We start from the raw sequence: 27,722 nt of genomic DNA, 5'->3' as shown, positions 1-27,722 counted from the left end.
AGATTACGATCATTGTTATCATAATTCCATGTATTGTTAGTTTTATCAGCATGACATAAGACAGTATTAGTAATGGAATGCAAAGTCATGACTTTAATACGGAGGAAATTAACAGTAAACTTTAAAGAGATTGTATCTGATCAAGAAGGGGTGTCAGCTCTAGGCTGACTTCATTCTTCTTCTCATTCTTTTTTTTTTTTTTTCTTTTTCATAATTGTGAGGGGGATAATTCGTTGATTTGTCTCATATTCTGCTGCCACGAGATACTGTATACACCGAATATTTCGCGAGGTTTTTATTTTCGCGAATTTCGCAAGTTAGGTGCTATTCGCGAAATTAAAGACACGCGTAGATATTGACTCTGATCCCGATGTGGATGTGACGTACACGTGTACATTTCTCCATTCAGTACAGGACTCCATGATTGCGAATTTAACCACTCACGAAATCGACAGGAATTCCCGATTCGCGAAAATTTAGACTCGCGAAATATATGGCGTATACATCACTGGGCTACAACACTCCCACTAAACATCAAATATCTGCACAACATGTATGCATTACCTTCTCCTTCGACCCCTGAACACATTCTTTCACTGCATCGTGGAGGTGATCAAGATTCACACCACAGCTATCCAGACACCTTTCAGCCGCCTCATGGCTGACCCGCACAACACGTATGATCCTGAATAGTCAGAGGTTATGGTTAAAAATTGCCATCCTGCACATGTGCACGTTCATTCAATACATCAACAAAAAATTGCTGAACATAGCAACGCAGGCCATATATAGGCAAATGATGAGGAAAACTTCCATAAGTCTGTTCCAGTTCCATTACTCTAAGGGCAAAACTAGAAATGTCGCTATGGCAACTGGTATGCCTCTGCCATAATGCATGATTTTCCTAATAGGTCTATAGTATATGTGGACAATGTATGATGAAAGTTTCACATAAACTGACAAAATATTAAAATGACATGTTTGTCACAAATGTGTTGAATGTTCACCTTCCTTGACCTACATGAAGGTTTGATTGGATGAATGGGAGAGCATGTATTTGGGGATTTTAGGACTTTTACTTGACATTGACCCTTTTATAAGTTTATGCATTGAGTAAAAGGTGCAATTTCTGTATTGAATAGTAAATTGTTACCATTTTCACCTGGCCTTTGACCCTTGACTTTTGACCCTTTGACCCTAAAATTCATAAGAGAATCACTGTCAGGCAGAACATGCATAAATATGTACTAAGTTTCAAGATAACTTGAGCCACTTCCAAGATAAGGAGGAAGAAGTTCAGCACTTTCACTTGATCTTTGACCTTTTTGGCAAAAAAAAACAAACAAACAAACAAACAAACAAACAAAAACTTCCCAAAGAATCTCTATTTGGTAATACATGTATACACCAATTTAAAAAAAAAATCCTGCAGGCATTGCAGAAATATGAGAGAAATAATAAAATTTGAAGAGTTGACCTTGACCTTTGACTCCTGACCTTTGACCCCATGAACCCCAAATTCCCTAGAAAACCACTGCCAGTCAGTACATGCATATACACTGTTCCATGAAGATACGTTGAGCCATTTCCAAGATATGGAGAAAAAAGTGCAATTTGAACATTTTCAATGGACCTTCAACCTCATGACCCAAAACTCTCACCAGAGAATCTTAACTGGGTAATACATGTATACACTAAGTTTCAAGAAAATATCTTCAGGTACTGCATAGATATGGGGAAAATAGTGAAATTTTGAGCATTTGACTTTGACCTTTTACCTTGAGCATGTGCACTAAAAAGTTGTTAGGCACAACTTCACCCCCTCATACACATACATGCCAAGTTTCATTAGGATACCTCAAAAGGTTTTTTAGTTATGCTGTCCACAAATTGATTACAGACGGACGGACGGACAGAAGGATGGACAACCCAAAAACATAATGCCTCCGGCACCACTTCGTGGCGGAGGCATAAACATAAATAAATCTAGCAAAGATTCAGGGAATTTCGTATTCCTTTGGATATGACGACTGCTGAAAAAGAAAAACAGAACAAAAGAGAAACAAAAAGAAACAGGCATAAAATGTTTTTATTAGTAATATGATAACAAAAACAGGACAAATCTGTGACAAATTTTGTACGGCATTTCTAAAATGATGCCATAAATGCTGTGCACAATCGCCTCATTATGTAGGGCCTTTAGAATCAAACTTGCAACAATATGCCTGCTAAAATCATTGAGCGCCTAGACTACAGCATAGAAAATACATTTAGTATGGGGAAATACTGGTAAGTCTTTCTTTATTTTAGATATTCAGATTTCTTTCAAGCAGATACCTGGCCTGGAACACCTACGCATATGATTACGAAACTCTTCAGAGATGCTAAGAATTTTATTCTGTACAAACAGAGAGATAACTTAAAAATAAAACAGCTATATTTCATAAAAGCACTGCTATTGAAATGTTTGGCTGGAATTTTACATAAGTGGATGTAGAGAGTTATGACTTTGTAAATGCAATTTCATTATGTTCCACAATATTCTATGTATGACACAGAAAAGCTGTCTTTGATGTGATTGCATAAGGATGTGCTTTGTTATATTTATCAAACAATATACACGTACATCTCACCTTTATTTTTTGAATAAAGATGATTCAATTCATGAATGTCTTCATGCTTATCAAAATGTATGTGCTCTCACACATTATGCTAAAATGATATGAATTATTTTTTTGGTGTGTAAATTCAAGGGGGGGGGGGACTAAATGCTTGTTATTTGAATTAAAAAAATAACATGAGCAAGCATGTTTTGTTTGTACTTATATGTACTGATGACATTAAACCTCGTTTGTATGAAAACATTAAAAAAAAAATGTCTCATGGAAGAAACTATAACAATGGATATAGGCTTTCAAGAGAAATGGAACTGGTAAAACAGACATTATTGTTTGCCTCATTCATTTGGCGTATGCTTTCGTTTCGCAATATTATTTGAGTATTGATGAAATCAATGCAGGCCGGCATTTTCAACCATATCATGGGTAAATATATAAATATATGATTACATTCATAGACAAATCATGTAAGCATATATGTATATACATATATACATATGTATGTAAATATATATGTATATATGGATGTATACATTACACACCACATCCACTTCTAGCATTTGTGGATGATGGGGATTTTCATGTACACATCAAATAATATCCTGCCAATTCCATAACTATAAAGACAATGGGTTGCTAACTTTTGGCAGCAGGAGCTAGGCTGCTGTTTTGTTATGTTTTGGTTTGTTCTGGCTGGACATCACACAAACAACACTCGTGCATCGCATGCAGTGTCACGATGACATCTTCGAATTCCACGACAGAATTTTTTTGGTGCTCCACGCAGACATGCAAACTGTGATAATGGCATTTACTTTTGGCCGATTCTGTTCACTTGGGGATAGATAACATGTAAACTCTTTGATATCTCAGACTGGCTATGTTATTATGCAAATTTTGCCACAGAGCCCAGCATGACCATACTCTGCACTGGTCTAAAATAAATCATATAAGTACAAAACAAACAAACAAACAAACAAACAAACAAACAAAAAATCAACTATGTGGCATACAGACATTTAATAAGGAATTTTGTAAGCATAATCCAGGCAAAGACGAGCACCAGTGCACTTTAAAATGTGCAACCTGTCCTAGCTACAAGGATATCCTGTAAGCAGAAGTTAAAGCTCTTCAAAAAAGTTGGTAGAAAAGGAAAGAATGACTGTCAAATATGGGAATGCAAGCAAACCACTTCACATTGATCAAATGCACACTGCCAATAAGCCAATTCGTAATAAGCACATGTGCATGACCGTATCAATGATTTTTCTTTTATCTCAGTTGGTTAGGCACTTTGCTCCTTTTCAAAGTGACATTTAATGCATAGGTTTGCCCTGCCTGATGTAAAAATTAAGGATATCAGTTCAAACACAGAAGGAACTTGCAAAGTCAAGGTGACCAGAATGGTCCATCTATCGATATTTGGGGAGAACATCTATTTCATTGCTTTGCACTGAATGCAACAACAAACTTTTGATATAGCCAAAATATTGGGCTGTGAAGAACACTCTAGTTGGTGTCAAGGTTGGTGCACTGGCAAGTACCAATTATAAGAATTATATGAATAATCATTACATCAAAGATACTTCTACCAGTGAATTAAAAAAAACAAAACAAACAACATGCCTGTTTAGTGGAAATGACCCTTTTCTGCTCATGCGCAAAGTGAAACTACGAACTGGCTTAACTTTGTGGCATCCTAAGCACGGAATAACACATCAGACAAGTTCTTAAACAGTCACTGTCACTTCAGTAATGCTTCTAATAGCACACTTATAATCTGATAATGTCTAACAAACAACACACACTTGGCTCGCATAATGTCAGTCATGCATACAATGGATATACCACATCATTTTGCGTCGGCACATTTCTGTACAGGAAGCACTGATCAGTCAGAAACAATAATAAAAACAAATGCAAGGGGGGGGGGGGAGGCGTGGAAGGGGAATGTTGTACAATGCACACAACGATGCATGCACACATTTGGATGTGCACACAGCACAGTGAAAGTAATGACAATAAATAGTTTGCACGCATCATTACAAGCAAAAGAGTAGAATGGGCAAATGCATAATCATCATTATGAGGCCAGTGTAATCCCATCTACATGGGCAAATCAGTCATGCAGTGTCACGTAGAAACAAAACATTTTTTTTTTCCTTCAAATTGCTGGCATTCTGACACCCAATAAAATGAATAAAATCAAAGCTTGTTGATGCACAAAATTGAGAAACTATACATAGATAATGGCACAAAAAGTGTTGTATTCCATAATGGTTGGAATATAGTAACCAACTCACCATTCAACATACTGTTTAAGTGAGACTAACTGCACCACATATGATCTAATCTACTTCAAGTATTGCAAGCCTATAGAGAATGTGATTATCATTTTCTTTCCCACTTCTTTTCCCATTTTATTTTTTTTAAAGCTGTTCCCTGATCTGTCAAATCTTAGCTATTCTGGGGGCGATCTAGAATCAATGAGGGATTGATTGTTCACAATGCATTAAAATGTACTCCCATAACATTTCCATTATCAAAACTTTACTGATGATTTTATAATCATACGGTAAAATGCATCAAATAAAAAAGCTGATTGTAAGAGCGGTATACAATACTTATTGTAACCATCTCATATTGTCTGGAAAGGAAAATTAGAAGCTTGGTGTTTTTGACAACAAGTCGAATTCATCCAAAGTAATGCTCAGCTTGGGCTGCAATGGAGACAATATGCCAGATAGATAGAGAGAGAGAGAGAGGGAGATCATGGCCCTAATTTTTCATTACGCTGCACATACCTCTCATCCACATCCACCTGCAGGTGTTCACGTAGCTCCTTGGTGGCTCTGTCCGCTATTCCCTCGACATGCTCAGCCCAGTGAAATTGTATCCACTCCAGTGGATCTGTTCCCTCGTTATCTTGGCCCATCAGCGCCATGGCACAGAGCACCCGCTCAATAGGAATGTTCCTCGTTTCTGCTTCCTGAAAAATTTAAGCACATGTCGAAATCCCATATGTGACCTTTTCCTGTGATTTTTCGTTCTTCCTGTGAATCTCTGAATTTAGTCATCATCTCACATGATGAAGAGAGAAGTGAAAATAACTACAACACATGTTATCATTCACAAATTGAGTAAAACTTACCTTTGGCTTTTCTTTCTCTCTGAGTCTCTCTCTTTTTTTTTTTTTTCTCTCTCTCTCTTTTTTTTTTTTTTACCTGTGTGCTTCTATTAGGCAAGTACTTCATCTTTATGCATACTGTAAAAGTGGATATTTTCGCGGGACTAATTTTTCGCGCTAGGCCGGGTCAGAAGAGTTTCGCGTGTTTTTAATTCCGCGGAATCAAGACATCACGCACAGGAACGTATGGCAAGCAAAAATATTCGCGTGTTTTTATTTTCGCGCTAGTTTCTGGTTGCGCGAAATGCGCGAAAATTTCAACACCGCGAAAATTTCCACTTTTACAGTATAACAGATTCAAGCAAATAAAAACTTTGCATGAGCATGGAACCATGGAAACATGTAATGATGTTGACTCAAGAAAGCAGGTGAAAACCTCTTCCCAGACCAGTAATTACTACACCTAATTCAACCAATATCTGTAGCCACTGATTCAAAAGCCCTAATCCTGTTGTTAACAGCAACAGCAGCAAGACAAGTCAGCAGCTTTGAGGCCAAGCGTTAGGGCCTTTTGGAGACCTGCAAATTTTATTATCATCCATGAGTCTGGAGTAAGCTTCGAGGGGAATGAAACCCAGACATGCATGTGGAATGAGTGAATGCAGCAATATTCAATAGAAAATATCACTGAAAGTTTGAGGAAAATTGAACGATGCATCAAAAAATTATGAATTTTTAAAGTTTTCATGCTGCCATTGCTGGATGAGAAGACTACAACATTTTGTGACATCACGTAGAGCCTATGGAAAATGGTGTAGAGGATTAAATAAATCAGATTCAACATATTTTCACTTTTCTAACATAATGAAGGAGAAGTTGACTTACCTCTTTCAGAGAGCAGGGGGAACAATAAATAATCCTTAACATATATGACAATAACAAGTTAAAGGAATGCAAACTTTTTATAAATAGCAAAATTTTGTGGAATTTTCTTTATATTTTTTGTAGTGTTCTCCATACATGGCATCACAATATGTTGTAGTCTTCTCATTCAGTGATGACAGCACAGAAACTGGGGGGTGTTTCATCAACGTTTGTCAGCGTTGACAATTTCAGCAAAATCATTGGTTTTGATTGGCTGAGATGCTCTGGTCACTGACTGTTACTATGGTGATTCAAGTTGTCAGCGCTGACAAACATTGATGAAACACCCCCCAGGTTGTCCGATTTCCTCAAACTTCAACTGATGCAATCTAGTAACATTGCTGCATTCACTCCATCCATGTATATATTTGGGTTTCATTCTCTATTAATAAGTACTAGTAATCTTATCTGGTGGTAAGTCAGCACATCACTGTTAGTGAATATTTCAGTCAGTCATTTTGACCGGTGAAACTGCTAGATTTGTCCATTATGGCCATAATAGTAAAATGTACTCATGCATAAACTTCCTTAAAGTTATTTTAGTTGGATGTGGTATCTGCTATCAAATGCCTGTAAGGAAATTTGGTAATGAAAGGTTTGCTTCCTTCTGGTGACTTGACTGAGTCTCACTTATTGACCCTCTGCTCTTGCTTCTTGATACTGTGACAGGGCCTTTGACAAAGACTAGCATATCTGTTGCTAGGAGCCATACGGAGGACAAGCGATCATGACAGATCACTGGGGAGCTTTCGCACAGTGACGTATTGCACTGTGCAACACAGGAAGCAACCGACCTTGATGGCATTGAGTTCTTTGGCCTACTGTGCCCAACAAACGCTTGCAGTTGCATATTTTCCAGGCACAAATGTATGATGTCGGATTCCTTCAGCTACGTCGGGGCTTCTAATACAAGGCCATTTTTTGTCTACTACTGTTGGAGAATTGATGAGGGGAAGCAGGTGTTTGAGAGCTTGTAACCATGCCAACTCCCCAAATTTGCACAAGACACGCACAATTTTAAATCCGCGTCGCCGCTGCGAAAGCTCCACAGGGCGCAATGTTCTGAAAAAAAAAACATGATACTGGGTCATCTGATGGAATTGCACTTACAAAACTATATCCCTGCTTTAATACAACCTCAATGTTAGAGCATAGTTTCTGAGAACTCTTTTTCCACGCTGTCAAACGACAGGTAGATCAGACATGGATTGGGGTTTAATGTTAGGACACCCTCTTGAATACCAGTGTACACACACCATGCTACTTGCGGTGTTCATGGATCATCAAATCAAACTTACCAAAGAAAAAAGAAAGAAAGAAAGAAAGAAAGAAAGTAAAAGAAATGGAACTGAACAGAATTTCGAACAAAAAAGAAAACATTCAAAATAGCTCATGCTCTGGTTCAAGAGTTGGTTTGGAAATGTGCCACATTGGAAGGAAAGGCAATCATCAGACGAAACCCAGCTAACCCGTGCATGACTGGAAATTGAACAGTCATCGTATGAAGAGGATGATGATGATGATGATGACTCTTAGGCCTATGCCAAGTTGAATGGAATGAGGTGGTCCACAACTTGAAATTTGAGCATGTTGTCAACTTTGAATGTGAGAATACATGTATTGCAGAAAATTGTATGTGCACTGAGGGAACACCACGAGCACAGAGCGCGCAATATTTTGGGACTTACTTCCTTTTGTTCTGCATACGTTTGATGTTCTGTCTCATGTCTTGAGCAAAGATTTCTCTATAAGCAGTTTGATGTTCCTCAAGTTTGGCAACTATTTTTCACTTGTTTGATTATATTTCATTTTGAGCACGCTGAGGATGTTGCCTGGCATGTTGCCGGCCTTTGAGGATATTGCATAATAATTTGAGCATGTTGCAGTGACATGCTCAAACCCCTAGTGGACCACCCTGATGGAAGACTACTAAACCCAGCAAACCTTTGAGAGCACGCCAGAAATAGTAAAGATGGTGATGATGATCATGATCATGAGTGCGCACAAGAACATAGCATATGACTCACGTATTTGATAAGATGAAATAAAAGTAACCCACATGGAGCAATTTTTAAGAGCATGCAAAGTGGATTATCATCATGGTACAATAAGACATTGATAATCAGTAAGAAAAAAAAATCACCTTCTTGGGAGAACTTGAGTCAAAAACATGAGAAAATCTGTGAAATAAGTCATCTAATATGTACTCATATAGAGCATCAAACAACTACTGTACAACGACAAACTTTTGCCTGAATGAAACTGTCAAAAATTTCGTGGGGAGCCAAGAATCGCACAGTAAAATGCACATAAATTTCTGTTATCTACACAATGCATTGAATGGAAGTACAAAGTTGTACACTGCACAAGTATTGAAAATGTTGATGAACAATAATTATTCATTAGTGGAAAATTGAGCAAAGAAAATGGGATTCCATTGGGATTCGAACCTGAGACCTCCGGATGCTAGCCCGGTGCTCTACCGACTGAGCTATAGAAAGCCCTAGTTCAGTGTTTGTCCCAGAAACCCTAAATTCTCAATGCTTGAATGGTCAGAAGCTATAGCAGTGTGTTTGTGTGTGACACACGTAAAAAGCTACATCACTTTCTTGATCCCTCGCATTTATCCCCAAGTTGAATTATCCTTCGGGTTTATGCCAGGTTCAAGTGTGTACGTGTGTGTCACACACAAACACACCGCTATCGCTTCTGACCATTTAAGCATTGAAAATTTAGGGTTTCTGGGACGAACACTGAACTAGGACTTTCTATAGCTCAGTCGGTAGAGCACCGGGCTAGCATCCAGAGGTCTCGGGTTCGAATCCCGATGGAATCCCATTTTCTTTGCTCAATTTTCCACTAATATTTTGGAAGTAGTCAAATTCGTGTACAGTGTGTGGAATACAGTACTAAATGGAGAAAAGTATGCCTGCACGTCACATTCACGTCGGGATCACAGTCAACATTTTTGCATGTCTTTAAATTCCTGAAGAGCACCTGACTTGTAAACTTTGTGAAAATAAAAACCTCGCGAAATATTTGGCATATACAGTATGCCAATGGAGAAAAATAAAGATAAGCTATACTAGCATTTCTTGTCCTCACATGAGCATCAATAACTACATATTTCTGAAACAACTTGGTGAATGCAAGGTGTTTAGCAAGAATGGAAGGAAACCTGGGTACAGGGTGTATATTAATGCAGAAGTGGAAAATTTTCACACATTTTGCGTTACATGAAACTACCACGCAAATAAAAATGTACAAATTTCTATCAGTATTTATGTGAAATACTATTTCATATTTTCATTCTGCGAAATCTTACCAGACCAAGCACGAAAATTTCCACTTTTACAGTACACATGAAATCAAACATTTAAAAATGTATAACCTCAAGTGAACGATTGCGAGGTTCAATATGTATCTGATACTTTTTTTCTTTTTTACACCTGGGAGGCATTCCATGAAAAGGTTTTTGTATTCGCTTTTTATACTGACAAACTATAATGAGCCACTGAAATCCTTGCATCTGATTGGCTGAGAGCATATTAGTCAGAAAAGAAAAAAATGTCTGACACAATGCTTCATGAAATGCCCCTGTTAACTTGCCATCACATCCATGGATGCTCCAGTGTGCTCTGTAAGAACATTTTATGGCGCACTTTAATTACTCTCTTCATTCCCGTAATCATACACTGCAAAGTCATGCTCAGTACATGGAGTCTATGGGGGCACTCGACCCACAACATTAACCTGTTGAGGATGAGTCCTGAGTAAACTCGGGCAAGTGTCTATGGGAAATGCATGTTGTAGCAAAATCAAACCGTCCTCAACAGGTTAACACAACTTCTGGACTTCAAACATGCAGTAAATGTTCTTTTTGGTGCTGCAACTGAATGAGCTTGGAATATATACAAAATGTATATGCACACACACAATAATGCTGACCAAATACCTACCCTTTTACCTCCATTTGCACTGCACGTCCCAAGCGTCAAGAGAGAAAAATAGTTGGGTTACGTAAAAACAATAGGCAACAGTCATGTCAAGACAACATTAAAGGAAATGGATGAACATACATGGAAAACACAGGCATAAATATGCATGCTCTATATCAAGAATGCAGTGCAAACTTTATCCACAAGTCAGAGGGCTACCACAAATGATATTTTGATATAGCAAAGGAGTGGAACAATGACTTTTTACACAAAGATATGAGATTTATGTGCTGGAAGTTATCATTCTGAAAAAAAAAACAAACAACACCCTGCACAGCAGCACACTGCTTTATTTTTTAAGTAGACAAACTTATCAAACTGCACACATGAAAACAAAACAATCAAAAGAAAATTCCCAAAGAAGTGAAGTAAAGAATATTTCCAACTGAGATAAAAAATCCTGCTGCTATGCTTGTAATTCTCTATCTTTTGATTTTTTTTTTTCCTTTGGGGGGGGGGGGGGTATGGTCTTTTTTTTTTACCTGTTACAGGCTATTTCTGAATTCTGCAAGATACCCAACAAATAAAAGGAGTTGAAGGGAGGTCCAATCTACAATGCATTTAGTGACGTTTTTGCCAACCCAGGATGACACTTCATGTGGCTCATGAGCAGGATGTATGGATAGGTGGTATCCGTGCAGATAATGACAGGTATCTTCAATTTTCCCCATACATGGCTGAAATGCAAATTCATGTAGGAATGTCATGCATGGGATGCTCTTTGAAATGCCTACTGTCTCCAGATGATCTCAATATTCACATGTGGAGCTGTGAGCACCGACATATGCAGAGCTGCCTACCAGTTTTTTTGCTTTTTGTTTTGGGATTTTGTTTTGTTTTGTTTTTTTTCTAAAAAGATGTGTTCTACTAGGGGGGAAAAACCCCACTATATTTTCAGAAAAGAAGATAGTATGCCTGGAATTACTGACATAAAAGGGATAACTAACACATGATGACCTATTCATAAAAGCAATCAGCACTCTGGAAGATAATGATAATAAAATGATAATGATAATGTAATAATTTGATTTAATGATAAATGATTTCCAATTGTTTATGTTTATTTGTACAATTCACGCATATTTTATGACTTGCATACATGATATTTTTCAAAGTATGACATTCTTTGGAAGATTTCTTTGTAATGTTATACTGATTTTGTGAAAAATGCAGAAATTAAATCAAATCATATCAAATCAAATCAAAACATGATAAAAAGCAACTAATAAGACAATGCCCATAACATTGACAGTGTCATATCACCCATCCCTCTACACAACTGGCATCAGTATAATAAGTACTGAATGGGGAAGTGGTCCCTTGAAGAACCCACAAAATGGATTAGGAAATACTAATGTTCTCAGTTTGGTCTTCAAATCCAAGTATCAAATAAGATACCCGGTTGTGCAGCACTGACAACGACATATTTTGAAGTACTGCATTCACTGACATTTTTGCAGTGGTTTTATTTTTGTGAATTTCGCAAGTGAAAGCATATGACTGCATCGAAGGCGGGTGTTTTGCGCATTTATACGCTAGCTAAGCTCTCACAGCATAACATCACATCACACACAACATACACGTGCATAGTACAAGAAAACTACAGCACACAGCAGCAATGGGAATGACAATGGGTTTTATTGTCAGTATTGGTGGTCTAAGAATTTATGTGTAGTGTGAAGGAGCTGATTCATACTGTAAAACAGTGTGTTTTCATGGCATGAAATTTTCGCGAATTGGAGCCGTAGGCCTCCCCACGGCCTCCTTCATGGCATGACATTTTTGCGAGTTGCCTCTAACTTTCAATGCATACAGTGTGGACAAGAACTTCCACATGCATTTTAATTTTGCGAATCTTGGCTCTTGCAAAATTCGCGAAATTAAAATGCACGTAAACATTCCTCGTTTTACAGTGCACTCGGTAACTGCCCCTTTGCAGCTCACCACATGCGGATGTGCTCTTATAATGGCAATTGCAGTTATCGCTCATTAATTTCTCAAGAATATATTTTTAGTAAAAGTAAATGTTAAGAATGTATATTTGGAGGCAAGAAGAAATGTTATGAATGTACACTCGGGGGTAAAAAAAAATGTTATGAATGTATTTTTGTTGGAAAAAAAAGGTACTGGACACACTAAAAACGTGCCAGTTGGCAGCTCTGCATAGGTGGTTTCCGCATGCTTGATCAGAGACAGGGAGCAGAATTTTTGGGGCAGATGAGAGGGGAGCTGGGTGCTCAAAGAAAAGACAGAACTATTTTGTCAAAAGAAAAACCCAAACGTTATGATCGATAGCATCCTCCAGCAGTTCCAAACAAAGTAACCCTTGCCATCCCCAAAACCTGATCTTCAAGAGCACCGCAATAGCAGAAGTATGTGAAATATAATGATAATATTAAAGTATAAATGTGAACGCACCTATGGCAAGAAAAACAAAAATGAACAAAATGCAAGAAGGGGAGACTGGCTATTATGTGATTAGTCTCTGTAATGATCACGACCACTCACTCTCAACATAGCGACTCGCTGCAGCGATCCCGTGCACATATCCTCGTAGAGCTTCTTGGTCTCGTCATTAATGTACGACAGGTCGCTAAAGCTGGAGCCCCGCGACAGGTCTGTCATGCCGTCGCTGGAGGATGAGGAAGGGCTGCCGCTGTGAAGACTCGTCAGACGGAGATGAGGCTGAAAGTCGAGGGCCACCTGCCCCACGGATGGGAGTATCTCCTTTGCCGACGCGGCTGCTGAGATTGACAGTATAATTAGATGATTCAAATATTACAGCATAAATATAATACTTCCATAGAGCAAAAAGGCTTTGTCATTCGGTTCCTTGAATCTTTATTTTTTCAAGTCTCGTGCAACCTTTGAGACAAAATTTGCTGTGTCCACCTCCCCTGGATATAGCATAGCCAACTAGAAATGTCGCTATGGCGACTGGTATGCCTCCGCCATAATGCATGATTCTCCTAATAGGTCTAGATAGTACATGTGGACAATGTGTGATTACATTTTCACAAAACTGGCAAAATATTGAAATGACAAGTTTGTCACAAATGTGTTGAATGTTCACCTTCCTTGACCTTGGTTTAATTGGATGAATAGGAGAGCATGTATTTGGGGATTTAAGGACTTTAACTTGACTTTGACCCATTCATACATTTATGCATTGAGTAATTTTCATGGTACCAGTATGGGGAAAAAGTGCAATTTCTGTACTGAATAGTATTGTTACCATGTTCATCTGGCCTTTGACCCTAAAATTCATAAGATAATCACTTTCAGGTAGAACATGCATAAATATGCAGTAAGTTTCAAGATAAATTGAGCCACTTCCGAGATATGGAGGAAAAAGTTACAAATGATAGTTCAGCACTTTCACTTGATCTTTGACCTTTTGACCTTTGAGGCAAAAAAAAAAAGAAGAAAAAAAAAACTCTCCAAAGAATTTCTATTAGGTTACACATGCATACACCAAGTGTAAAAAAAAATAATAATCCTGCTGGCATTGCATGAACATGAGGGAAATAGTAAAATTTTGAAGTGTTGCACTTGACCTTTGACCCCTGACCTTTGACCCCATGAACCCTACATTCTCTAGATAATCACTGCCAGTCAGTACATGTATATACTATGTTCCATGAAGATACCTTGAACAATTTCCCAATTTACAGAAAAAAAAAGAAGTTTTAATACTTTTACTCGACCTTTTGACCTTTGACCTTTGACCTCATGACCTAAACTTTCACCAGAGAATCTAAATTGGGTAATACATGTATGCACTAAGTTTCAAGAAAATATCTTCAGGCATCGCATAGATATGGTGGAAATAGTGAAATTTTATGTTTTGACCTTGACCTTTTGACCTTTGACCTTGAGCATGTGCACCCAAAAGTTGATAGGCACAACTTCACCCCCTAATACACATACATGCCAAGTTTCATTAGGATACCTCAACAGCTTTTGATAGTTACCTTGTCCACAAAATTCATTACGGACGGACGGAAAGACGGACGGACGGACGGACGGACGGACGGAAGGACGGACGGACGGACAGACGGACGGACGGACAACCCGAAAACATAATGCCTCCGGCACCACTTCGTGGCGGAGACATAAAAAGAGCCCAGTCTGATTAGGGTTAAGCGGGGCTTCAGCTTAAGTAATAACTGATAATCGTCAATGCAAATCACGTCATATTAAAACCCAATCTGAGGACACTACGCCAAACCGTGCACATTTATTGTGTACTAATCAATATGTACCTCAACAAGTAAACAAGCGCTACGACACCCTGAGACAACATGGCAGTAGAAATTGATGCAGCAAACTAATAGTTTGGGCAAATGCATAAGTGGAACAAAGCTTTATTCATTCTGCTTGTTCCGCAAAGTAATCATTTCATTTCCCCATTGCATACAACTCAACATACCACAACCCTGCCAATGCCAAGAGACAAAAATAATAGGTAGGCAATGGAAATGATGAATAGAATGTTTTTTTGTTTTTTTTACATGATCGAAGTAAAATACATCAACAGACTTATTTTTCGTACAAATGCTTCAGAAAAGAGTATACAAGTTCCTTGACATTACTACAAACAATACAATTGATCTTTCCATTTGTCAATGACACCCACCCCCCCCCCCAAAAAAAAAATATATATATATATATATATCATTATTATGCTACATTCTGGTTTTTGTACCCTTGAGAATGTTATTTATACTGCACTTTCAATACTACACCTTCAATCAAAATTTTTAGCATGAAGTTTTTCGTTGCAAATTTTGAAGACTCCTATTAGATTGCAATAAGGCACAAGAACTTCTCGTCTGCTGATAAATAAATTCATGACACCAACCTCCGGGGTGTCTGATGTGCTCCACCAGTCCTGCCAGACCGCTTTCCCGGAGGGCCCCGGCCAACAGGTGTCGCTGGGCGTGGCCGGGGTGGCGGCCCCTCCAGTGCGCCAACATCTGATATCCTTCGCTTATAACATCATGCCCAGGCATATGTGAGAGCGTCATGAGGTTGGCACGACTGAATCCCAGACATAGGCCCAGCTGCAAGATGTCCTGCCTAGTCAGATGGTCTGCCAAGCTTAATAGCTCAACATCTGAAAGAGGGCCTAGAAACAGAGTAATGCAAAACGAAGACAGCACATCGGTCAGTGATAACACAGCTACACTCCATTGCACTCCATGTGCACATCTCAAACTTCAACTTTTTAAGCATACAAAAATTGGAAGACTAAGGGTGCCGGTATAAAACACAATATGTAGCTGCAATTGATCTTCCCACGGTACATCTGCATAGCAAATCTATATCTTTCCATCAGAAATCTGGTAAGCTGATGTTGCCAGCAAAGCACACATCTCTACAGCCTGCAAAGTTGGAAATATGAGTGTAGAATCATAGAAAAAAACAAACAAACAAAAGTGGGACCAAGAATAACAGACCATACACCTTTGCACTGAGCTTTGACAGAAACTTTTGAGTTACAAATATAAAGTTATTGCTTTAATAAGCATTTTGGGAAATGTTTGTTATGTCAGAGTAATCTTTGACCTATTGAGATGGATCAATGAGGTGCTGAGTCCAATAAAAACCTTTCCATCTTTTCTTACTGCTACTACTACTTTATGCAAAATTCCAAGAAAATCCATCCAGTATCACCTTATGGAGCACACACAGATCTTTCCGATACTTTTATCTTTATTGCAAAAGTCAGATCACTGAGGGATGCTGTCAACAAAATTAAAAGGTGACTAGATTTTCGAATGACATCTCCTCCAAAAAAACTAAATGCAATCCTCAATATGAATACCCTGTTTGTAACCGATCAACATCAAGTCTAATTCATCTAGGATCGGTCCAATTTGACTAAACCTTTTTGATTAGCTACTTTTGTCTGGGGCAATTTTGTCTTTGAATAATTTGCCAATGAGGGTACAACACATCGAACAAAGAAAACTAGTACATTCTGATTCTATTTTGGTAAATGTTACTGTGGAGTACAAGACACGGACCCTTTATGGCATGTGTGTTCAGGAAATGTGTTCATATTTCTGTATCATTTCATCTTAAAAATAATGCTATCAACTCACAGGTATCTACGAACTCGGTGAAATGACATTTGCTCCTGCAACAATTGCTCTGGTCTTATCTTCTGCAAAGACTTGGGGCTAGGGTTAGGGTTGTGATAGGGTTTTCAGTTCATTTTGATGTGAGGATTATAATAAGGGTTAGGGTTATGTTTATGGGTAAAATTCATGTTTGGCTTAGCCCGCAGATATTTCATGGGAGCAACTGTAGCAGCAAAAAATGTGGAACCCAGAAATCACCCTTTAGAAAGATTAAAAGGGGCCTGATTGTCCATTTATACATAGTTTAGATTACTCCAGGAGCCCTCCTGCAGTGCTCCAATAACTGCCCTGTATAGATAGGGTGTGTGGGGGGGGGGGGGGGAAGAGACTAACTTGTATCCCTAGGCTCTGCCTGATCCTCAAGGAGGTGAGTCAGTTCAAGCTCCTCCAAGATCTTGCCCAGCTCACGTCTCTGGTCCTGTCCCAGGGTCTTGTTCTTCCAGTCCAGCAGCAGACGACGCGTGCCGTATCGGTTGTCCTGGAGGTACCTGTCAATTCTGTCCTCGTCGAATCCCAGGTAGAGACCAAGCATTGGCACATTATCTGCTGGAATCTTGTCAGCCATGTGAACTAGCACCTCCTCAGAGAGCCCTGCCTGGCCGGGGACGCCTGGGGTCACTGGATGAGCGATTAATTCAAGACAGCTCATGTTCTGTCATTTGGCTACAACTACTACCCATGCAAATTGAAGCAGCATCCAGGGTATATATGTTACAATCTTAAACACATATTTAACTGTCAAAATCAACTATATCCTGCACATGCAAACTTCATATCTTTTCCCCTATTTTTCTAATTCAGTCAGGAGCATTGTCTCGCTGAAAGATAGAGTTCTCTACTGAATCTGCTACTTGCAAGAACTTAGACTCAGTTCACATTGCATGAGGTCATCCATGATCTGTCTAAAAAATTTTTGAAAAGGTGCTTTTATAAATCTTGCTGTAGTGCCACATATTTTTGGCATTCTGATTAAATAAGGGCAGTAAGATGATGTTTCACATTGGAAGAATTTATACTTCAGTTGTTACTTCCATTGTGTCATATACAATGGATGAGGAGCACTGAATGCATTACATGACTTTGCATCACAGAATCCACAAACACTGCACTTGTCGACTATTTGGCAAGCACAAAAATGAGTTTTCAACAACAAAAGGGCGCAGCCGTGGGCTTCCGCTCTCAGTGATCACTGGCAACCTATGCATGGAACAGATTGAAATTCAAGCACTCGTCAAGGGACCAAACAGCCCCTCGCTCTGGGTCCACTGTGTTGATGATATCTTCACCATCTGACCACACCAAGCAAGTCAACTCAATGACTCCCTCATGACCACAACAAACAACACTCTCTTTCACCACCAAAATGGAAAGCAGTCGTTCCATTCCCTTCCCTGAACACTCGTCATCAGAACCTACACGTGTACTTCCATAGGACGTCCTTATCGATGCAAATCATCTGCAGCACCCGCATCCATCCCATCTACTCCTAGTTCAGCTCTCTGCCTCCGTCCATATCGAGGTAATCCTCCCTAATGTACTCCACAATTAACGGGCTCCAAGGACAGCAGAACACCCAGATCTCATCAATGACACTCGCCGCTCAGCCCATTTTGGTCGATACGCTCCACCTAGGATCACATCTTTCATATATAACTTGTTTCCTCTTTGGTAATGCCTCATTTCTCATAAAAGAGTCAATCTGACCGAAATGTCCAGTACCTCGAGTACCTGAGTTATTCTTTATTACTTGATCTCAAGAGTTCTGGCTCAAGTTGTTTTCACTTTATTTCTTTCTTTCTCTCATAGTACAGTCTTTAATTTCTCCACGACTTTCCCCTTTCCTTCCTCTATTTTAGGGCTTTACTTCTAATCATTACTCCCCCCCCCCCTCCTGCCACAGCTTTTTTCTAACAGCAATTATTCCTAGAATCCACTCACCCCCCCCCCCTTTCATTTCACATTTTATTCCTCTTTTTCCTTTTCTTCTTCTTAAAACTATAATTTCATTTTCTTTGACTTACCTCTTTCCTTCCTCTTTTATTTCCTCCTTCAGTCGTTTTGATTCCACGTTCCATAGTCCACATCACTCACCGACTTCTTTTCTCTCCTTTCGTTTCGTGAAACACCTGTCGGAATTTCACATCGATTTCACTTCTCTCTCTACTTCCACGATTCTCCAACCTTCAACTTCATCTGCTCCCCCCTCCTTTCTGTTTCATCCTTCTCCTCCCAACGATTTCTGAACCCTTTACCTAATTTTCACTCTATTCTTCCTTACAACTCTCTCTGTCCCCTATTTTCCTGTCTCCACTGGTGCAACTTCCAACTTCCAGCTCACCACTGCCCCAATTGCCACTATTTGCTTTCTTTACACTCTCCCTATGTCGCTTCCCTCCTCAACTCTCCTCTTTCTAGGCTCTTCTTCTGCCAAGCAATGGTCCCTGCAAGGACCATGTACACATGGTGCTACAACAAACCTCTCTTCCTTGAAAAAAAAAATATATCATTTTTAGCTGAAATTTTGTGACCTTTCACCTGTGGCCTTTGCCTAGAATCTGATCAGCTCATCTTCACGTCATGAAATGTACCCGAGTTAGATATGAAGAAAACCCTTTGCATAGCTTTGCTCTTGAAATGCCTCCATCATTCTTTGTGTAAGTGGCATAAAAAGCACAAAATGATTGTACAAAGTATCTGCCCGAGCAACATAACTTGGCAAAACCTGACTGCTAAGAATTCTGGATGGTACAATAGTGGTCATGTTACCTTGCTGCTGACGTCCCTTCAATATTGCAGCTGCTGCAGCAGGTCCGGTGTCTTCCAGGATTTCGCACAGGCGTCTCTTCTCCTCGTCTGGTCTGACGGTCTGCCTCCATAGCATTAGCATTTCAAATGCTTCTTCGCCATCCTGGCCTCGCTCATGACGCCTGTGAAACTGATTCACCACTGCCATCTCCAGGCCAAGCTTCACGCCTATCTCAAAGAGTTTTCCCCTGGGAATTTGCGCAGCGATCTCATGCAGCATTCTGTGAGGAATGGACTCAGAACTGCCATAACCACTCTCCTCCGAAGAGTTTTTGGGCTCACTGGCCGCTGTCTTGACTCTCTGGTGAGGATCCTTCTGCTGCCTCCTCCTCTCTGGTATCTCATTCTAGGAACAAAAGGCATCGGCAACCCAAAGCGTTATACCCTGGTATATCACCTTTAACTTTTTATGTGCCACGTTTGCACGCCTGACTCAGTCGACGGCGTGCCATCTTCGCATATTCTGCTCAAACGTGCAAACCCGCCCTAACTGATCAATAAATCGCCAAATGCCGCAGTACAATGAAAGCATTTCTCGTGGTTCTATTCCTGTCACACGTAGCTTCCATTTTATGTGGTGATTGAATATCAAGGAGTGTTCCTTACTCGATTTGCGAGCAAATTCTAACTTTCTCTCACTGTTTTGTGTGTAAAAGTAAATGCCTCTACAATAACGCATTTACTGGTCATTTGAAAGAAAAATAACTGTTTACTAGTCATTCAATTTACATCATATCAAAGCTGGCATTTTCTCTACAGCTTTGCTCATTACATTTCGAGGGTAACAAAACTCTTTAAAAGTTACATAGATTGGAAAAACAATGTTTTTCCCAAAGCAGGACTACACTGCTGCCTCAGAACAATGTGACACACAGGGGGTTTACACCCTGGAACATAAAGAGTTAACTCGTGTGCCATGCAGCATATCCCTACAGAAATTGCAACACATGGGCACTTTTGGAAAGCATTCCGTTTCTAAAAGCCATGTAACTTTTTATAAAAGAGTTTATGCTCAAAATGCAGTATAGCAAATTAGTACACAAAAATTGCAAGAGTTGCTGTAATGTGGATTTTATCAGTAAGCTATGGTATGGCTATTTTTTTCTTGCAAATGGCCAGTAATCAAAGCAAACAAAACAAGAATGTCAAATCATACTCTTGGTCATGATTACTCATGCTTTCATAAATAGGTCTGGAAGGCATGACATTATGAAGACACAACCTTGACAATAATAATTTAATTCTAAAAAAAAAAAAAAAAAAATCCTTATGGAACTCATCTATCAAGTCACCATGAACTGGAAGCTATGTGTGTGACAAATGCAGTCATGCTTCATGCTTTCACTGTACTCTCAACATCTGGCATAGTGAAGTTTATTGATCGGTTTGTGCGCAGTGTGCGCTTGAGCAAAATATGTGAAGTTGGCAAACTGTTGACCAAGTTGGGCATGTGAACATGGCACACAAAAAGTCACAATCAGACATTGAGTAAAGCAATCACAGCATACTTTAAAAAAAAAGAATTTGTTCAGCTGATTTTCTCAGCAGGCGTTTTCACATCAGCCCGATAAAAATCCAATTAAAAAATCCAGTTAAAAATTTTAAAATAGCTAATTCGACAGCTGAGTATGTGCAAACAGCATCAGTAATGTGTGTGCCCTCTCAAAAATTCCTCATAATTTGTGTGCAGTTTGCCTTGATCGATCGGGTCACACACGCTAGGCATGATGGGATTCATCGCGCTAATTTCTCGAGTTGTTTTCACATTATCAAATAGCGCACTACTATCCCGCTATTTCAGAAATTTCCCCGAGTTGGAGTCGAGAAATTTTCTCGATCAGAGCGATACAATTAGCACGCTGATTTGTGTTCACATTATCAAATAGCGCGCTACTTCACTATAGGGAAAATTTCCCAAGTCAGAAAATAGCGCGCTATTTCGAAACATCAGGCTGATGTGAAAACGCCTAGCTACAAATTGTGTATTCCTCTCATTAAAGTACAGACGAAAGGCACAAGTGTTTATGACTGTCAAATTGTAAATGACGTTGAGTGTTATGCACAATGCTGAAATCAAAATTGTACATCTGGTATACATCAAACATGCAATATACATACCAGGATGGCCAATCTGCTTTTCTCCCGTTGCGCTGCTGCTTCTGTAGTGAGAGAAGTTTATCCTGACGATGATGACATAGTGCTCATTCTCTTGCAACAATTACACGTACCTCTATCATTTAAAAATTTTTTCTATGTCTTCTCTTTTTCCTTTTTTTTTTGGGGGGGGGGGGTTGGAACATAACAAAGTGTGGGAAACATTGCTTTAATTGAATAGGCAATTCATGGGTCAAGGTGTCATATGCAATAATGACTTGTTTACTACCACTGTCTTGTACTAATTATAAGATCTCACTTCATAGAGATAGAAATACTGTACAAATTTTAGGCATCATCAGGACATGACTTCACAACCCTCCCATTAGTACCTGAAAATATTTTAAAAATCATACTGGAGGTGGATAATTTACACCATGCACTGCATCCCCTTAAAATGTTTAGTTGTTTGGTTATCACTTACATGATTGCATTCCTTTGATGTGTAAGATATAATACATTCTTTTTTTTTTTCTTCTTTCAAGAAACAAAATTGTCAAGATTTAACTCTAAGTAAAAGCAAGCAATGTGAGGGGATATATCTTATTTGCACATGATGCAGTTTTTAGTTACCCAATAGAAATTTACCATTTTGTTGAGTCATTTATTTCCTTTTCCTTTTTTTTTTTTTTTTTTTTTTTTTTAAGAGCTGTAACCTGGCCGAACCTGCCTGACTTTTTTCCATATTATTCATACAATAAAAAAAAAAAAAAGTATGTTATTGTTATCATTACAAATACAATGAAGACATTACAAAAGTGTTGAATTAGTGATGGAGTCGTTTTTGGCGATAGCGAAACTTGGCCACCATAAATAGCAAATGTGTAAATGGACATCTTACAAATACCAATGCCATATCAACCTGGGGCATGACGGTACCTGGGTTGCTATTTGCCACATCATACAGTCATTTGCAGCCAGTACCACTCTTCTGTAAAAACCATGTGAAACTTTACGATTCCATATCTGTCTTATTGTCTGTCCGATTTCAATAAAAATTTTGTTGGTTCTAGTGATGAGGTCAAAACGCCTCATGCGTATCAAACTTGAAATACGGCGGTGTTCTAATTGCCCCCATGGGCGAGGGTTTACCTTGGGCGTCGTACTGCAACTGCTCGGTGACGTACTGGAGCTGACAGTCTCCGAGTGCCTGGTAGAGTAGCCGCCTCTGGTCGGCGCGTGGCACGCGATCCCTCCACATCCTGAGCATTTCAAACGTCCCCCTGCTGCTTCTGCCCTGGTGGGCATTGCCCCAGCTGAACTTATCAACCTCGCGCCTTGAGAATCCCAGTTTCAGGCCAAGCTGCACTAGTCTGTCGCTATAGGATAAGGCCTCCGCCACTGTCGAGAGGTCCAAGTCACTTAAAGGCGAGGACTTGCTCGCCTCTTTCTTTCTTTCAGTCTTTGGGCTCTCGGCCTGAGCTGACTCTCCCTGGTTCTGGTATCTCTCCTTTGCCTGTCTCTTCTGCGCGATCATCTGTAGAAAAAAACGGTCGAGTTGAATCCTTAAATAGCAGTGAAAAACACAATACATTTGTGTACAAAAATAAACTATAAACAAGAGAAATCTTTTTTTTCTTTCTTTTTTAACCACGCAACAGACGCTTTCAACCGAAGCTCTGCATGGGTGAGCACGTCATGCTCTGCATGGCACACTCTCTGTGATATGAAGCAATGCATCCTCAAGAACACCATGTTTTCCAGAATGCTTGAAATTTTGAAAATGTTGTTTTTGCACTTCTGTTTCTTTCCTCTCTTTTATTCACTTATGCATTCATTTCACAAAATTGTTCTTATAATTAAAGAGTTTGATTGCAAAACAGCATTGTTTGTAAGTGCCATTTTTAAGATTTTAAACTAAGTTTGCCAACAGGGAGTGCAAAATTAAACCTCTTCAATGTTACCTTTCTTAATGTACAACAGAAATTATTTTTGTAGTTATCACAAAAGAAATCTTGTGTTTCCTTATAATTTGCTTTGATTCTTAGCAGCTCTAATCACAAAAATCTCAAATTGACAAGAATTGACTGAACTCGTTTTTGTGATCAAACTCTTCCATTTGGTTGCTGAATTCTGAGAAATTGAATAAATGAATAATTTAGACTTGGTGCACAGCACTTTAGAGACTTGGGTATCACCGATGTCAAAAATGAAGATACAAGTAGCTGCCCTGGCGAAATGTGGTAGCATAATGTGCCACCAATCAAAATGTTATTCATGAACACAAGATTTAATTCATTACTGGTCAATATCTGTTGTATGATTGCACAAAAGATAAACCTGTTCATACATGTGTGGCCTCCTTTCAATAAAGTACTTAGACATCCACTTCCCACATCAGGCATCAAGGTATCAGTAATTCATTATGCAGCCTGTCAGGCATGTTACAAGTCAAGCTTTACTATTTTTTGTTTTGTTTTGAAGATACAATGTACATAATGCCTTTCTCTATTAATGAAATTAAAGAATAGGCATCAAGATATGCATCAGTGAAGTGGCTCCTATTAAGTTTTTGTTTGCTTTTTCTTTCGTTTTGCTCATTTCCCAGCAAGAAAAAAAGTTGGACATGTTGGGCTATTTTCATGACTGAAAACATATAATACCTCTGCTTCAAGTTGCTGGAAGTATTCTGCTCCCAATATCCTCCTCTCTGGTTGCGTTGTATGAACCTCCTTCTCCTTATTTCCCACAATGACTGGCTGAGCTTGTTCCTTTAGCTTCACAGGTTGTGGGTTCCTTGGCACCCGACTGGACGTTTTATGGCACACACTGCAGATATTGGTGTTCGTATCAGCGTTTATAAAGGTGCAGTGTTCGCACGTCCACCCCTCATCCGACGGTGCCTGCGGACTTGCAGAGGCCGAGTTTGTCACCTTTTCCTGTGTCGATTGGGTCGTGGCCATTGTAGCGGGCTGCGGGTGAGCCCTTCTGGCCTGCTCACCACCCCCTGGCAAGGCCTGTGGCTCTTGGAACACCCCTCTCCTCGGATTCTGTTGCCCTGTGGCAGCGGCGAGCTGGTCCTCCAAGCTTCCCTGCTGCCTCTGCAACGTGAGATGTTCTTCCCACTTCTTGGCCTCGTCACGCGCAAGCTCCTGCCTCCTGGAGTTGTCGGACTCCCGAGCGAGGAGTTCCCGGAGGCTGTGCACCTCCTCCATCACAACAAAGTCCTGCGCCCTGATCATGTTGATGCGCTCCTCGAAGGATGCCCCGAGCTCAGCGGCTCTGGCCAATGCAGGATCCTCCCCGGCTCTGCCCGCGGGGGCTACGGTCGGGAGGGGAGTGGACAGCGGCACAAACTGCTGCCTCTGCCCTGAAATCTGCGGGAGTGGTGTTGTATTCGATGCGGCCGTGGGCCTGACAGCGGAAGACACCGCTGGACGGGAATAACTATCATGGGGAGGCGCCCTCACATCATACTCCTCACTGCTGAAGGTCTCCCCAGAACAAGCTATGCTATCGGGTTGCTGCAAGAAATTACGGAGAACAACATGCTTTACCGACTCAAATGCAATGCTAGGAACATAACAATTTTTTTTTTTTTTTTTTTTTTTTTTGGGGGGGGAGGGGTGGTTCTATTTTGCTGCCGAGAGAAGTGAGGCATTAGACAGTCCCAGCTTTCTGCATTGACAATATTTTTAATGACTCTTGCAACTACTTAAATCTTGCATGGTACTGGGGATGTGCCTACCATCTTAATTTCGTGGACACAAAATGTATTGTATCTTGGATATTGTTTATTGTTGACAAATCTACAAAAATGCACAAAAATGAAAAATCTATTGTACTGAGGGAGTGCATAATATCTAAATTCTTAGTCACATACAAAATGCATCTTATCTTAGTAATTTGTTGTTGCTGTTGTTCAGTCAATGCCAGAATAATATGAATGAAAATATAATAGCTTTGATGTGATACATGCACTACAATTGGAAACTTTTTAGCTTGAGGGGTGCTCTTTGCTTTGCCGTGAAAATATAAGGTATTGACCAAATTTGGCAAAGGAAGTAAAGTGTCACAAAAGTGGAACAAATACAGGAAAGAAGCAATCTAATCTTGATAATTATATAACATATATCATAAAAGACACACAAACATGGCTGAACATGAAAACAGTGATAAACGATGAGTGATTAGCTGTTCCTGGGAACATTGTCAAACTGAAGGAAATAAACTTTACATGCATTCTATTCAAGATTTGCTGATGAATACATGAAAGCATGCAGTGAAATGAAATAAGGCAAATACAAAGTGGGTGGGGTTTGTAACAATACCAATACCACATTCATCAGGATATGAAATTTGGAATTCTTGGGAAAAGACCACCACATACTATTAAGTTTTACAGATTTCCCTGTGACACTTTTGGAAATATCAAAATACATTTTTATTAAAAAAAAAACCTGTATTTTTTCTTTTTTGGACAAAATTTTCTGGATTGTGGTAATTTTGAAGAGTCTTTAAAACAAATTTTCCATGATTTTGAGGGCAGCTGTGACGATAACGCTAATGACACTGACAGGAATTGGTACAGGAGCTTTTTTTTTTCAATGCCAGACATTGTGTTATGCCACTTACCACATTAGTATCAAGACCAGACTGTATAGGACTGTCTACCTGTTTAAAATAAAAAAATAAAAAAAAAAAAGAATTGCTGAACAGTTATTTTATATCACCAGTTCATGAGTGCAGAGATTTAACGGTACAGAATAATGAGTGACCCTAGTTCTGCTTAAAGCTATAAACCCTGTCTTCCTCTTTCATGGGTTTGTGCATTTTGTATGTCATGACATCTTATCCAAAACAATGGGCTGGTTTTTCACTCTCTTCTCACTTCTAAAAATCCCTGGTTGTTACAGCATCCAAACGTCAGCACACGGCTCCAATCATTACGCCACATCTCAAATAAATAGGACATGCTGTATTAAGTTTTTTAACTGAAAGGGCTACCCTGTGAAAATAAAACGGAATAAATAAATAAATAAATAAATAAATAAATAAATAAATAAATAAACAAATAAATGGGGAAATATCATGGAAAAATTCTGAGGTGCATAATTTCTACCCCTATTTTGGGACAGAGAGCATCAGTTCAAGAGACCCTTTTTCAAACAGTACCCTGGTGTTTATTGCTGAACAATGTGCGCCTCAGTTCACCCATACACTGAGCCTAACCTGGCCCTAACTTTAGCCTACCACATAATGGTGCAAATTTCTGATGGCCTCCCCTGACTGAGGTTGTGAAATCCCAAGAAAGGTCCTGGGTGCTGAATTCCAATTAAGTGGTGGTGGCTGTACAAACAAACAAACAAACAAACTGAAAACACACAAAAACCCAACAACAAAATACTTTCCCTCAAACCCTTGTAGAGACAGTCCCCTATAAAGGGGGTGACACTTGTTATTCCCAAGGTTTTTCATTCCAAAAATGAAATAAGGCTCGTTATTCGGAAATTTGTTATTCCAAAATAGACATATTCCTTACACAAAGATGTTCTTAAATATAACAAAAGAAATTGGATTTGTTCATCAGAACATTTGTAGAATTATTCCAAAAGTTCAATGATCCAAAATGAAATAAAGTTTGCTTTTCCGAAGGCTCATTAATCCAAATGTGAAATAGGATTCATCATTTCGAAGACTCATTATTCCAAAGATTCATTAATTTGAAAATGAAATAAGGTTTGTAAATCAAAAAATTAAAATAAGGTGCATATACTAACCTTCTGAATTATGAACCTAATTTCATATTTTGGATTTAGCAAACCTTTGGAATATCAAGCCTTTTTTTCATTCTCGGATTAATGAGCTTTCAGAATACCAAACCATATTTCATTTTCAGATTAATAAACCCTTGGAATTATGAACCATTGAAATAACAAACCTTCAGAATTACCAACCTAGCTTATTCCATTTTTTAATTAATGTCTCATAAAACAAACTGTAACCC

At 39.2% G+C, this 27,722-nt stretch overlaps 1 protein-coding gene across 1 annotated transcript in view; it reads right to left on the bottom strand.

Moving 5' to 3' along the window:
* LOC140233203 (uncharacterized) overlaps positions 1 to 27,722 on the bottom strand; it is a 56,020-nt gene that overhangs the window by 14,591 nt on the left and 13,707 nt on the right. The window contains exons 6-14 of the mRNA XM_072313318.1: positions 24,379 to 25,239; positions 22,868 to 23,252; positions 21,740 to 21,780; positions 19,583 to 19,967; positions 17,150 to 17,434; positions 15,532 to 15,798; positions 13,176 to 13,411; positions 5,423 to 5,607; positions 565 to 685 (exon numbers count right to left, since the gene is read on the bottom strand). Coding sequence (XP_072169419.1) covers positions 565 to 685; positions 5,423 to 5,607; positions 13,176 to 13,411; positions 15,532 to 15,798; positions 17,150 to 17,434; positions 19,583 to 19,967; positions 21,740 to 21,780; positions 22,868 to 23,252; positions 24,379 to 25,239 — 2,766 coding nt within the window. The remainder of the gene's footprint in view (positions 1 to 564; positions 686 to 5,422; positions 5,608 to 13,175; positions 13,412 to 15,531; positions 15,799 to 17,149; positions 17,435 to 19,582; positions 19,968 to 21,739; positions 21,781 to 22,867; positions 23,253 to 24,378; positions 25,240 to 27,722) is intronic.

This window comes from Diadema setosum, chromosome 9 (assembly GCF_964275005.1).
Source record: "Diadema setosum chromosome 9, eeDiaSeto1, whole genome shotgun sequence".
NCBI classification, from domain to species: domain Eukaryota; kingdom Metazoa; phylum Echinodermata; class Echinoidea; order Diadematoida; family Diadematidae; genus Diadema; species Diadema setosum.
Note: the sequence above shows the minus strand (reverse complement) of the source record. Positions and strands in the feature narration are given on the sequence as shown.